General features: G+C 44.8%; 1 protein-coding gene across 4 annotated transcripts in view; it reads right to left on the bottom strand.

Moving 5' to 3' along the window:
• Positions 1–8,567, bottom strand: part of LOC117006030 (protein spinster homolog 2-like) — a 135,205-nt gene extending 126,638 nt beyond the window's left edge. For all 4 annotated transcript variants that reach the window (XR_004419939.2, XM_033078251.2, XM_033078253.2 and 1 more), the window contains exon 1: positions 8,114–8,567. Coding sequence is in view for 3 of the 4 variants with exons in the window: in XM_033078251.2 (XP_032934142.1) it covers positions 8,114–8,408 (295 nt within the window). In the remaining variant the exon portion in view is untranslated. The remainder of the gene's footprint in view (positions 1–8,113) is intronic.
• Between the last annotated feature and the right edge of the window lie 6,346 nt (positions 8,568–14,913).

The raw sequence follows: 14,913 nt of genomic DNA, 5'->3' as shown, positions 1-14,913 counted from the left end.
GCACACAGTGATCTGTGAACTTCCCAAACTGCCCACCTGTAGGAAAGCTGCACTAAAGCAGCTGCCTAAGCCAGGATCAAAAGCAAAACTTCCAAGGCCATCATCACCACACTGGCACAAATCATGAAATGCAAACGTGACAGGCAGAGAGAAGCAAAAATTGCAAATCAACAACAGGGCAAGACCCCCACCCCCTCCCCTCTCTGATCCATACTTTGCTTTGCTGGCAAACCCGCCTGAAGGATCACTTCTCTGAAATGAGAATATGCAGAGAGCACAGATCAGCAAATCCCAGGACAGCCTTGGGAATCAGAGTCAACCTTCAGGCAGGTTGAATTCAGGCCCTGCAGACTTCACACAGACATGAGTCCTGTTGCCACTGTCAGTTCATCCATTTTTGTTGTTTTACATGTTGCCAAGAACACAGAGCTGTATTCTAAGACAATAATGACATGTTACTAATACAAATAGAGAAAATAGGAAGCTATGAAACAAATAATTAACTGTAATCTGTTATTTACATAATTATTGGCAGAAGCCTGAACAAGGAGTAAGATGGATTACTGCAGTTTTGGTTCAATGTAACCTTAAAAATAAAGAAATTAAACAAAAAAAATCATCACATGCCAAGGCTGAAAGGATTTTCATTCCAGAATGGGGTTCTCTCACTCTGCCAGCCAAGCTCCAAGCTGTTACTGCAGCTATTCTCCAGATAAACACTGATCTTTTCTCCCTGCTCTTCTGTTCAGCTACTGCAGCTGCTGGCCACCAGCAGAAGCATAAGAAATGTATTTTTTAAAAGACAAAAAATCTCTACAGGAGATAATATTGCTTACCAACAGCATAACTCTGTATTTCATATTGCTCAAGCCTCAACTTAGGACAGGCAAGGCATAAAGCCTAGTTTTTCTTCTGTATTTCTCTCCCTTCTTGAAAGCTAAAATTGCTCTGTGATTTCAGTTGTGGCAGGAGATCAGTTCTGGAGAAGGAGGATTGATTCTTATCCGCTCAAAACCTGAAGTACAGAAGAGGTGGGAGCAGCTTTGTTGCTCTCACAACATGCTCCATTCTGTCTGCAAGGTTCAGCCTGACAACAGAATTCTGTCGTTTTATTACAGTGAGAGATAACGTGGTGGTTGCAGCCATGCCTTGTGCAGAGCTTCCATGAAACACACAGCACCATCAAGAGTGGAAAGAGCCACCAGGGCACCCTGAACAGCTCATTTAAGAGCCTTCCAGAAGAAACCTTCATCCACTCCTGACTGGTGATAGGTCCAAAGTCATGAACACAAGTAGGAAGGATTCTACATCCCTTCAGTCAGCCAGGATCCCTTACATTCTCTGTTTTTTTATATACTATTGTAAAACCATGAGCATGGATATTTGTACTTCATCCCTTTCACTTCCTTTCCCTGCAACCCTACAGAAATAGCTGGGTTACATCAGAGAAAAACACACACAAAATAACAATGAAAACAGATGTTTCAAGAAAAGAAAAGCCATGTATGAGATCCTGCTGTGCTCAGCAGTTCAGCAGTTCTAGGTAGGGCACTCACCAGTCAATGAATTGCAGGGTGAGAAGTTTTACAGCACCAAAATCAAAGGGGGCATCTAGTAGTTAAAAACTCAGCAGTAATGACTGGGGGAATTGTTGTTTGGTTTGGGTTGTTTGGGGGTTTCTCTTATTTTGCTCCTTGATTTGCCTCTTGATTTTCAGACAAGAATTTCAGACCAGTTCACCAAAAATGCAATTTACAGGAGAGGTCCATGCCAAGATCTGTACTCCAACTTCTCTGGAAACCATGAGGTGGTGTTACCTCACTTACACCTCTCTGGGCTCTGAGCCCAAGCCCATTTTCCTCAGATCCCATTAACTTCCGTGGCCCCTTAGGCACCTCACAGGTTCTTTGCAGAACTCATTTAGCACACACATTATTTCTTCTAGAAAACTCATCACCCTACATCCACAGTGCTATTTTCCACAAAACTCTCTCAGCCAGAAGGGCATCATCCTCCTTTATCCATTTCCAACAGACATCTTCATCTTTTTTTCTGTGATGCTCATCATGTCTGGAAGATGTTGTTTGTAAACTCTTGTTGAAAGCTGCCCTTTTCTTCCTTCAAATCCCTCCTCACCCCTTGGCTACACTCCCCACCAAAAAGCCACATCTGCTCATCTTCCTGGGTCCCTCCCAGTGACCAGTGCTGTCTCCTCTGTCCCTCTGACTCTCCATCCTTGGCCTACAGCTCTCTGATATATCTTGCAGATAAGGAGATGTGGATTTTAAGTACTTTGGGTGCACCACCCTATTCCATTGAAGCTGCACAACAATGTCCTGGTCTATAATAACATCAAGCAATGATGATGTAAACAAGCAACTCAGAAGAGTTCTGAACTCTGGAGTTCCTAATTTTTATCTGTCAAATAAAATCATAGTTTCCCATTGAATCTGCTGAAGAGGTACCAGGAGCTTTTCCTGATAGTTATAAGGAACCTCAAGGCCTTTATAACCTAATTTGATGTAGGTGATACATTATAATCCTTTCAACCACAAGTTCCTCAGCAATTGAAATACCAAGCAAGAGCTATGGGATTTTGTATTACAGGAAAAGTCACCAATTTTTAACTATATCTGTTAAAATTTATAATCCAGCATGCTACGTCATCAGCAGCTTATTTGCTTCTCATGCACAGTGTAACAGAAAAAAAAAAGAAGAGTAAATGTTCTCAGTTATTCCCATTTATTATACAAGTTGAGTGATAGAATTTAACCTTACTGCAGCTTGGTATGGTATTTGAAAGGTCTGAAGGAATGATTACAGATTTCCTACACTTTTGACCAGAGCAGCTTTATCACAAAACTTCTGATATTGACAGTCACAGAGATCAGGGAACTAATAACATCATTACATTGTTCTTTAGAACACACTCAATATTTATGAGTGTATTAACTCCATGTAATAAAGGCCACATTCTCTGGCTGTGATGACTTGAATGTTTTGGGGATAAAATTAATCAACATGCATGAAAGAGGATCTTAGAGTAAAACAGGAAAATCTGCACATAATAACAAAGATAGTTAGTATCTGGCAAACCTACAGCACAAGGAAGAAAAAAACACTATGATTAAACATAACAAGATTTCACTTGAAATGTAAAATACTCTGGAACAAATCCTGCCAACCTGCATAAGAATCAGCAAACAGGAAGCAGCAGCCTTTGCAATAAAGCCCTTCACACAGGGAAGACACAACACTAGAGAACAAGATGCTATGGCACTGTCATTGTGCTGCACAGCATTTTCTGTCTCCTGTTTTTGCCCTGCATGAGGTTCAAGTCTAACTTGTGCTCCCAAAGCAGGACTTGTTGAATTTTGAGTCAGTAGCAGGTCCCTGCTGCCCAAGTAAAACACTGTCATCCTTTCACAAACTCTCACATGTGTGAGCTGGCAGCACTGCTGGCTCAAGTGCATTCTGTCAGGGTTATTTTCTAATATTTTCCAGCATTACAGTCCTTCCAGAGCTGTGTCCTGGGTGCTTAAACTGCCTCAATACTTGCCCTCCTGAAGCTGTAAGCACTGAGCATAGTGTCCATACAAGGGGAGAAGGAGCTCTTTTATCCCATTCCATGTGAGTTCTCTGACTCCAGTCACTAAAAATCACTCAATGGGGCACTGTGTTACTATCAGAAATGTGAGCTCACAAGTAAAATGAAGCAGTTGTGGCTCACAACCTCTTGAATGTCTTTGCACTTGGGAGTTAGTGCTGAACCTTTCCTAACCCTTCAGCTGCAGTCTGTGCTACATAGTTGTAAACTTGACTTTCAACTTTCAGTGATCATTTGCATGTATGTATCTTCAAAGAATGGCATTTGATTTGCAACTATGTGTTATAATGAGAGGCTAATTAACACAAATACAGTTATTAGCAAGTTGCAGACATTTAAAGGACAAAACCAGCAGACCAAAGTCTGTGACATGCTGGATGGATGGAGAACCTCAGGGATGAACTGATACCAACCAAGGCTCTGCCACTAACTCCATTTCCACAGGCAAATCACCAACATTCTGCACCTTGGTTTCCCCTTCTGTAGTGGGATAGCAAGGCTCATTTACTTTGCTGGGTAGTTCTGCAGCTTAATTAAATCATTACCTTTAAATTAAAGCACTACAGAAATGCCAGGAAGTAGCATCTGAATTAGAAGGTGGAGGTGACACCCTAAATGAAGCAAGACTCTTTTCATCGTCAACAGCAGGCACAGTAAAAGGTCACCCATGGTATAATTGTGAAACCACATTCCAAGCTTCTGAAGGCAAGATGACTTTTCCCAAAACTTCATAAAGGAAGAAGATATGTCCCAGCATCATGGGATGGCTGAAATCCTGCAGTTTCACAGGAAAACTACAATGGTTTCATTACTTTTGTTTTACTTGTTTGCTACCTTAATAGCAGTGAAATATCACAGCTTTTGAAAGAATGCTTTTTCCACAGGCAACTGTTTTCAGCATGATCAAAGACCTATTAAGAAAATTGCAGAGGATCATTTCCTTTAAAGTTGGAAATGCTCAGCACTGATTGAGTTTCCCATCTTTTCTTTACAAGAGCCACAGTGGAGGCACTTGCACTTTTTGTCTGGGACAGCTTCTCCCAAATATCAGTATATTCCAACATACTTCAGTATATTCCAACAAACTCCACACATGGGAAATTTCCAATTCCTTGCAAACATAAGGTCCTTCTTGAAATACCCACCACTAGTGTGCAGACTCTTTATTTTTAAGTACTGGAAGAAACTCAAACCTCAAGAAACGGGCCAGTCCTCATTTTTATCATATATTCCCAAAAAAGCTGCAAACTTAGTGTCAGGTGTGAAGCTGTGTATGCCCTGTATCTTGGAAACTGCTCTCAAGCTCTGTCCCAGATACCAAAAAGGCATAATCCCATCATAAACTCATTTAGTCCATACTGGGAAATCATTAAACCAAAACCAGGAAAACAGGCAGCTACTTCCTTGTGTGCTGCACTTGAAAAAAAGATTACCCAAAACCAACTCATTATACATAATGTTTATGTGTCCAGAGTGTAAACACTAACAAATAACACATTTGCTGTTTGCTTTGTAGCAATGCAAAAGCTTTTGCTTTTAAGGGTGAGATGTGCTATAGGACAGGTCAGCCTCCTTCTTTCTATTACATAAGATGTTCTTGCACTGACTGGATACAAACTTACAGCTTCTGTGAGGATATGTCAGAAAATAGTGGAACTTATATCTGGAAATAAATCTGTATGTGATTTTTCCCCTAGTAAAAAAATAGTACATACTTGCATATACATGTTTTTATATATATATATACACATACATATATATACACATATATATATATATATATATATATATACACACACACACACTAAATGTATACTTGTTTTTTCTTACACTTTTTGGAAGACCAAAATGATTGTGACCAAGTTCTCAAGTAAGACAGAAGATGTACTTAGAGTATTGTGCCCATACAGCTGGATACTCTGTTTGCTGATGTCTGTCTGTCTGCTGCCTGCTAATTGCTTTTGAGGCCACTGACCTGCCTTTGACTAAATTTGACAGCAGGAAGAAATCCCAAAGCTCCCAACACTCATTTAAAAAAAAAAATGGTTGGGTAGATGCAAGAGTCTTATAAGACATGAAGAGAAAGGCTAATGACAAAGGTCAACTATTATTTGACATCAGAGAAGCCACAGCAGGGATCACCCTAGAGACAAATCCTCAGGAACCAGTTTTCATTGGTACTGCTGCTCTTCTAACACTTGTTTCAAATAGAGCTGGAACCAGAAATTAATTCCAGTTCTCACAACAGTCCACTGGCCTTAGGTAAATCATAACTTCTGATGCTACTTCCCCTGCCATAAACGTGGCTGATGTTAAAATCCCTTATTATGTTGCTGCAACAATTCATATTTGAAATGTACTTTGAAGGTCTGGAGAGTTGTATTTACTAATTATTACCTGTCTTGAGACATGAGCTGAATATTCAAAGTGCTAGCTTGATTCATCTGCAAGTGCACATCACATAAGCCTGTGGTATGCACTAAGACTCAAAATACAAAAGTAAAGATTACTTTTAGAGAAGACTTTATAATCAAGTTGGTTTTGAGCTCAAAACATATAATTTTTATTACCACAACTCTTCCATTACACTGGATTTAAATTATTTCATGTTTTAGATTAGCACTTTATATAACACCAGTTTGAAAAGTAAATACCAATTGACAGAAGACAAAAAGCCCATGCAAAGTTTGATTCTGCCCCCAAAGGCAAGTCTGATGTCTGAGATCTTAAACCTTTGATATCAAGCTGAATGTTAATAGATAAGTTCCACAGGGCAGTTATTGAGCACAGTAATACTAGAGCTTGTCCTAGAAATGCCAGCAATCCCAGCACTGGCTTTGGCAATGCCACATTACAATAGGCAGGCATTTTTGTCTTCTGCTTGGTCAGACACCTTCCAGCCTTTCCAGAAAAGAAGATGCTTTCAGTTCTTGCAGTCAGATGGCAAAGGTCTCCGTGGAAGTGCTAGAGCAAATAAGTGAACTAGATGTGATTTTTTTTTTCAAAGAATGCAATGAGGGAGGGGAGGGCTCCCTAAAAAGGAAACTTTCCGTGCATTAAAGGTGGTTTGTAGTAAAACTCTACTTAGAGAGGTCCCTATTTGAGGCCAAGGGAGCACACTACAATTTCCTTCAATAGGAACAGGTTAACCTTGTATCTTCAAGCTTCCTTCTGTAACAGACTGACTACCAGCCGAGTACTCAATATCTCCCAATACTGGCCTTTACACTTCCTGAAGGAAGAAGCCACATCTAAAAAGAAAAGCAAAGAAACCACAACGGTGCCAGCTAAATTTTCCTTTTAATCCTCCCCATCTCCCTACTCCAGACAACATAAATACAGCCTGGCCAACTTATTCTGACAACAGTGACTTAGATTCATGTTCCTTGCTCTCTATCACTGCCCTACAAACATATATTATTTTAATGTAGTATAAACAAATATCGGATTTGCTTAACAACACATTGAGTCCTAGTGATTAAAACATATATATGCATAGAGAAAAGATTTATACATGCACAAACCCCTTTGTAAGCTCTGAAGATAAAATTATCAGTATTGCCAAACAGGAATATGTATTATATTCTAATGACATGAGACAGTTGATTACCAACAAGCCTACTTCATTTCTAATTAGAAAAAGTTCAGCGATGATCTTCCCTGCTGTTATTGCCTGACAAGAATAAACAAGGAGTTCTCTCTAGGGATGGCACAGTAAACATCCAAACAGACATCTGCTTTGGAGCTGAGCTTCACAATAGTAGTAGGCACTGAGGAGCATAGTGGTTCACACAGTACGGCTGGTCACACATCCACCAGTGCATGATTTTAAGTGTTTGCCTCAAGAAAACCGAGCTTTGCAAAGTGCACTGCAGCTGCCTCGCTGCTGCTCCCGCGCCCGCTCCTGCCAGCTCTGCTGTCACCTGCTCGGGAGGTCTGCAGGGAAGGGACCCTCCTTGGCACAGGGCTGAAGGGCAGCAGGGCGTCGCAGGCTGGACGCTCTCCGCAGAAACAAAGCAAAGGGGATTTGCTTCGCTGCGATTTTCACCCAAGGACAGCCCGCGCTCGCTGCCTGCTCCCCCCGTAGGCAGCTCTGTCTCCCGGCCGCAGCTGCACCTGTCGCCCGCAGCGCTTCCCCTTGCGGGATCGATAACGCGTCTGCCATCACCCAGCCCCGCCGAGCGCCCTCCGCTCCGGCCGCGCTGCACCCACCGCTCCCTCCCGAACCCCGCCGAGCACCCGTTCCGCCATCCACACAAACAAAGGGCGCTCCTCTTATTTCCCATAAAATTCAGACAAACTAGAGAACAATACCGGAGGGGCCGCACAATGGGCACCGGCCGTGCCTCATCCTTCACGCCATCCCTCCTCTCCAGCCCCGGCGCGGCGGGCGAGCCGCGCTCACCCAGCCCGGGACAGCCCTGGGGACGGCGGCGGATGCACCGTGCCCGGGAGGGGCTGTGCCCGGCAGCGGGGGCTGCCCTCAGGGCCGCGGGGTGCGCTCACCTGCCACGGTGTACCGGTCCAGGTAGTTGAGCACGTTGCCCACGCTGAGGATGCCCGCGGCCGCTACCCGGGCCCGGCCGAGGGTCGGCGCCTTGCGGAGCGCGGCGGGGCGGTCGGGGTGCTTGCCGGCCGCCGGGGGGTTCATCCTGCCCGACAGCGTCTGCACCTCGCCCTCGGCACCCCGGCCGCAGCAGCCCCGCTCGCCGTCCTCCTCCTCCTCTTCGTCGCCGGCTCGGAGCCGCCCGCCGCAGCCCGGGCTGCTGCCGGAGGAGCCGTCGCTTTCCAGGCACATCATGGGCTGCGGGAGGGAATCTCGGCGTGCGGGAGCCCGGGCGGGGAGGCCGACGGACGGACAACAGGCAGACGGAAAAGCGAGCGGAGCGCTCCTACCGCCGCATCCCGCGGTGCCCCCGAGCCTGCCCGGGACAGGCCGGCTGTGACAGCCGAGCGGGGCCGGGCCGGCGGGGCGGGGCTCGGAGAGGCTCCGCCCCTGTCCGCGCCCCGCCCCGCCCCGCTCCGCCGGCCCTGCGCGCCCCGCCCCAGCAGCCCGAGGGCTCCGTGAGCCCTGCCCGGGCGATGCAGTGGGTCTGCGCCTCAGCCGCCCTCGAACCGGCTCTTACGGTGTCCCCTCAGCCGTGCGCTGCACCGGCTCTTACGGTGTCCCCTCAGCCGCCCTTGAACCGGCCTTTACGGTGTCCCCTCAGCCACCCTTGAACCAGCCCTTACGGTGTCCCCTCAGCCGTGCTCTGCACCCGCCCTTCAGCCATCCACGGACCAGCCCGTAAGGGTGTCCCCTCAGGGCGCCTCCTCATCCCTCCTCAGACCGGCCCGAGATCCCGTCAGCCGCTTCAGATCCGCACCTCATCTGTTTTCAGCGTGGCCCTGAGGGTGTCCCTCCAGCAGCCCCAGGTGCCTGAGGATTCCCTCAGGAGCGGGTTCTCCCTCAGCCGCCTCAGCCCGGCCATGGTAGGCGGCTCCTCAGAAAGCTCAGCTCGGCCCTGAGGGGATCCCCCATAACCCAGCCCAGCCTGAGGAGTTTTTCCCTCTGCCCGACTCAGCTTGGCCCTCAGGGGGTCTCCTCAGCCCGGCTGTGAGGGGATTTGCCCTCAGCTCAGCCCTGCCATGACAAGGTTCCCCCTCAGCTCCCTCAGCTGCACCCTCAGTGTGGGAGAGGCCGGGTCCCAGCATCACCAGTGGAGTGGGACATGTCATGAATTTTCTTTATCTACCTTTATTATTCTTCAGCACTGCACAACGAGCTTCAAACACACGGGTGGGTGGAAGTGTGGAGGTGGCTGGAAAAAAGCCCACCTAACAAACCAATGGTTCCAGCACTACCATTGTACCCAATAATGAAGGCCATGTGGCTGTGCAGGTGCACCCCCAGATGTTGGGTTTTTTAGGAATAAATCCATACAAAAGTTCTCCTTGCCTGTCCCGAGTACCCAGAGCTGTCTCCAGTCACACAGGCTGGCAGGGAAGGGACGGTGTGATGCAGGGTGAGGGCTCGCTGGGATGCGCCACTGACCTCACAACTTCCTGCTTGGCCCCAGATGATTTTCCTACTGCACTGAAGTTGCTTCAGGAACAACACACATCTTCAAAGGAAGTAAAATTGCTCTGGAGTTCCCCCCACTGCAAACAGTTCCATCCCGCTCCCTATAAAGTTCCACCTTTGAGCTAAGAACGGCCAAGAAACATTTCATTTCAAAAAGAGAATCTTCAAAGAGATAAAAGTGTTCACAACCGGAGTGGCTCCAGCCTGTCATACCTGTCATAAAACTACAAAAGCTAACTAAAACCAGAGAAATTAAAAGACTGCTGGAGAGCCAACGCATGTCCAAGAACAGCATGTTACAATTTCAGATTTCTCTCAGTTTGTTGCTCTTACCTAAGAAAATGTGTTGTGATTAAAGCCTTTGTCTCTCGGGTATTTAAACAAATCCCCACTGCCTTTCTCTGAGGAACGCAGAGCTGCTTGCAGCACAGCCCACGTGTGTGTGCTCAGCATACCTGGCTGTGTCACACCCTGCCCACCAGTGACACCAGTGTCAGACTATGCCAGAAATCTGTGAGATACCACCAAGGGAACCCTGAGGATGCTACCAGAGAAAAGGGCACTTTCAGGTGAGTCAGCTGCAATTCAGGGCTGTTTGTGCAACACCGCTGAGGAAAGGAGCAAACACCATTCCAGTGATAGGTGGCACTCCCACATCGTGACAGGTGACATTTTAACTTTGGGAATGGGTCTGCACAGATGTTCCTGAGTTCATTTCAGTGACAGAAACAACATATCTGGTTTAATGATAATGTTCAGGCTGACTTATTGAAGTCTAAGAGATCATTTTTTTGCCCCATAGCAGCATCTGCAGTTCAGGTGTGACTATGTGGCAACAGTTATATTGACAAAAGTGCTTATTCATGTTCCCACTCATTTCAGAATTCTAGTGGTGTACTTAATTTGGTTAAGTGACAGTGCTAATATGTTATATAGCCAAAAGGAAACACAAAAAACAAACCAACCAAACAAAAAAACTAACCAACCAAACCCAACAGAAAATGGTAGAACTGAAAAGAGGAAAAGGAAAGAAAAAAGGAAAGGAAGAAAATAAGAGAAAGAAAAAATAAGTGAAATGGCTTCACAAGGACCATTTGGCTTGCCCAGCTGTGGAGGCAAAACTCATGGGTTTTTAACCTATCCAGAACTAAACACAGCTGCACTGCAGGTTCAATAAGTTCCACAGAGAGCAGCCAAAGTGTCCAGAAGCCCTCAGATACAAATGGTCTGCTCCACAGTCTATTCCACTCTCTCACAGTCTACTTTCTCACTGCTTGGTCTAACCCAGGCTCTAACCCAGAAAATATTGTTCAGAAGATGTCAATGAGATTAAGAAGTAGGGTAAAAATAAAGACTTTAGTAATTTGAGTCAGATGGTTCAGCTAAGAAAGCACAGTTTTCTTAAGGAACAGGTGTTTAATTTCATTTTTTCTTTTCATTTAACCAGCATCAAGCACACAAACACAGCTAACACTGGAGCCATGGTGGCTTAGTGCACATTAGAATAACTGCCTAAAAAGACTAGGGAGTGACTTCTCCAAATCTTCTCAATCCAGCAAATCCCCAAGAAAAGAAAAAATAATCCCAAACACCAATTTACTATTAAAGGTCAACATATATGATCCAAAGTTCAGGCAGACTTCTGATGGCCATTGAACATGGAGCAATGCAGGACCAAGCTGAAGGAGCATGCAAGAGCATCCTTTTATTTCTGATCCAGAGAAAAGTTTCAGCTCAGAGACAAGCACAGATACAGCACAAGGACATTGGTTGGGCAGTGAGTTATGTGGACACACAGGGTCTAACACCTCCAACTGTGCATGGAAAACTCAAGGCAAACACAGAAGATGCCAGTGCATCCATGTCACGAGATTTATGCAAAGGGAAAGCACAGGGAACTGGAAAAAGTGTAATAAAATGGTCTTTACTGGCAGGATGAATCATATAACCGAGCTGCTTTTAAGAGCAGCAGCACAGATTCTAGCTCAGCTCAGAGACATTGCTGGGCTTGGCTGTTCCAGGGTGTTGAGAGGCAGGTTGATTACACTGTGCAAGTTCTAACATGGGGAGAAAAATGCCAGTTTTAAAAGCTCTAATCAAGGGGGGAAAGGCATAGCAAGAACCAGAACAATGCTGAGAGCTGGAGTTAGAAGAATTCTAATGAATCATCTGCTTCACATTTGTTACAGAGTGATTATCCTCTGGAATAAAATACCAAAGAAGGAGTGTATTCTGTATCACTTTATGTCCCCCAATCCAGGTTTGATTGCCTTTCTAGAAAGAGCATCCTTGAATTCAACCTGAGCTGTTGTACTCCCTGCAGAGAGAATGGGCTGTTATTTGATGATACAGGAGGTATCATCAAGTCCTAGCCCAGAAGATACCAGCTCTTACTCTGCTTACCAGGCACAGATTTTCTGCATTAGATTGATCTGAGAGTAGCCCCTAGGAAAGCACATGACAACAACCAAGTCTTGAAATGGTGACTGAAAACAGGAGTGTCCACAAAGCCCAGGTGATAAAGATGGACAGCATCCTCCTAGGTATGGGGATACCATGTTTGTGTAAAAGCTAGGAACCTCCTTCAGACTGCAATCACTACCAAGAGTTATGTGGATACATTGAAAAGCAACTCTGAACTCGGCTAGCTCATCCTCCTGCTTCTTCCACATGATGCACATCATGCCTGCTCCAGAGTGAGCCCTGGCCAGTTCCTGCAGAATCTAGGCAACAGGCATTAGTAGGACTGAGAGAATTAGTGAATTAGAGACCTTCCTGGTCTCTGAAAGCCCCTCAGCACATACCCCATCACTGGCTGGTGCCAGTGGCCACAAACACATTGCTGAGACCAGAGCAAACCAGGCACTAGTCCTGTGCTGAGGCTGCATCTTCAGTGAGGAAAGAACAGACTCACTTGTTAGTAGCCCTGCTCTCTCCCAGGGCAGTCAACAGAGTGCATGCCTTTAGGGTTATTTTCTTCCTTTCAGTATTTTGTTAGTATCTTAAAAGCTTGAAAATGTTTGTTTTATCCTAGTCAGCACTTACTGATTTTTCCTCATCTCCAGAGTTCTAGAGGGGGTCAGTATGAGCAGAAGTGCTTCTGTTTGACAACAGAACTTATCTTTGGGGAAACAATCCCCCATTTGCCAGTGCAGCAGTATTAACTTCAGTGACATAGTCCAGTAGCTGATCCAGGGGCTGTTCCTGGCTGTTTGCAGAGAAGAATGGGGACTTGGAGATCACCTGTGGAAGGCAAAACCCAGTTGTGATCTCTGTTGATAACCAGACTGGACCTTACCTAGTTTAAGCAGTTACTAAAGGCTGAGGAACTGGACCATCAAGAGAACATGACATTGCCCTTTTGGAAATAATGGAAATTAATCTATCTTGTTTCAAATACAGTTTTCTTTTTTAGATTATTGGGAGGAAAAAAACCAAACCAACCAAAAAAAAAAAAAAACAACCACAAAAAACAAAACAAAAAAACCAAAACCAAACCAAACCAACCAAACAAACACAAAAAACAAAACAAACAAACAAAAACCCCCACATTTTTTCTTCAGAAAGTCACAACAATCTGTAAATGAGAACTATCAAAGGGCTGGAGTCTCCCTGAAGTAAAGCTTTGCCAAAATGTACACCAGTGTAGCCACTACCATTATCAGGAGCAGTAACTGCATATAACAGTCTAACATGTTCACCTGTAAATAATTGTGACTCAATGCTATTATTGTCCTTTCCTGTGTTTTGCTTTATCTGGTTCAAAATCAGGATTCAAACACAGACAGAGACAGACACAGCTTCTCACTTAACAAAAACAGAGCTACACAGAATACCACACTACAGGATCTCAAACCCCAAATTTTGGGTTATGCAGATCTGAGTCTTAAACTGTCCAAATTCCATGAAAAGTCCTATCATCAGGTGGTCATCAAGGCTGTGAGGGCAAAACACAGGACAATGACACAACTGTCTCTAGCCCTGTGCATTCTTGGGCTTCAAACATTGCAGTTCTGCAGAACGAGAATCACAACCCTGCAATTACACACCTACATTCCCATTGTTCTCATGGTTATCTCATGACTAATTTTTTCTTCACAAATTTCTCAGCTGAATTAACCTGTGTTACTGACACTTGATGCTACACAGTAGCATTTACAAGCTGATCCAGCTCAGAGGTGTCTTGTGAGAGATGCTGTACCAGGGAGGGATCAAACAGCTCTCCCAAAGCAGGGAAGGGGGAGATACATTAGCACAGATGTCCTTGTTTTCCAGCAGTCACTCTCTCAGACAGGCTCTCTACTCTAAACTACCTCTGGAGATCACCCTCTGGATCTTGTTTAATGCATTCAATGCTCATTGATGTGAATAACTTTCTGGTCATCATCCATTTCCCTCCATATTCACATGTGGCTCGTCTCACTCAGGAGAGCTCTGACCATGGCACCTCTAGAACAATTTCATTAAGCAAAGAAGATACAAACAGTGCCCCAAGATGTACAGAAGTTTTAAAACCTCTCAGAAGCCAAATCAGACTTAATATTGAAAGTGTAGCAATTCGTTGAATTCAACAGAAACATGATGGAGACAAACACAGTGAATAAAAAGAAAAATCTATGAACAGAAGCTGGCATCCCCAGGCCCAGTTCTTTTCTGATCCTCACACTGTTGTGCTTGAAAAGATAAATTGGATGCAGAAGAAGCTGTATTTCCATGAAAACATTTAGCTTTTGCAACAATAGAAGCAGCTGCTCTCACCCTCCACTACAATCCTACATAAATGCTGGAATATTTGTTTGTGAATTTTTCAGTTACAACATTTGTGTAGTGTTCCAGGCTGCCTTGCATACAATAGCTCATGCCAACCAAAACCAAATTAAAGGGAAAAAACCCAAAAAAGCCCCACACCAAAAAAACCCCAAGCATTCCAAACAACCCTGTTCTCTCCACTCCCAGAGGCAGTTGGTACAGGAGGCAAACACTGCCACTGTCCTTTATGTTTTCTTAACAAATGGCCTTTGATGTTCAGGTCTGTTGAATGCCATGATCCATCTCTAGAAGTCCTGGCCTTCATTTTACTCAGAGGAATCTTAATGCTCCAAATAAATGGAGTTTGTGGTGTCACCTCAAGTCCCAGCAGGGACTACAATTACTAGTGTGCCACATTTTTGGCAAGTTTTGTTCCGTTTGAATGAAGGATGTAGACTCTGAACTTCTGGAGGAGTCAGATTGTGCAGATGAT

This window comes from Catharus ustulatus, chromosome 22, assembly GCF_009819885.2.
Source record: "Catharus ustulatus isolate bCatUst1 chromosome 22, bCatUst1.pri.v2, whole genome shotgun sequence".
Lineage (NCBI taxonomy): Eukaryota > Metazoa > Chordata > Aves > Passeriformes > Turdidae > Catharus > Catharus ustulatus.
The sequence above is the reverse complement of the archived record's forward strand: the minus strand, read 5'-3'. Positions and strand labels throughout refer to the sequence as shown.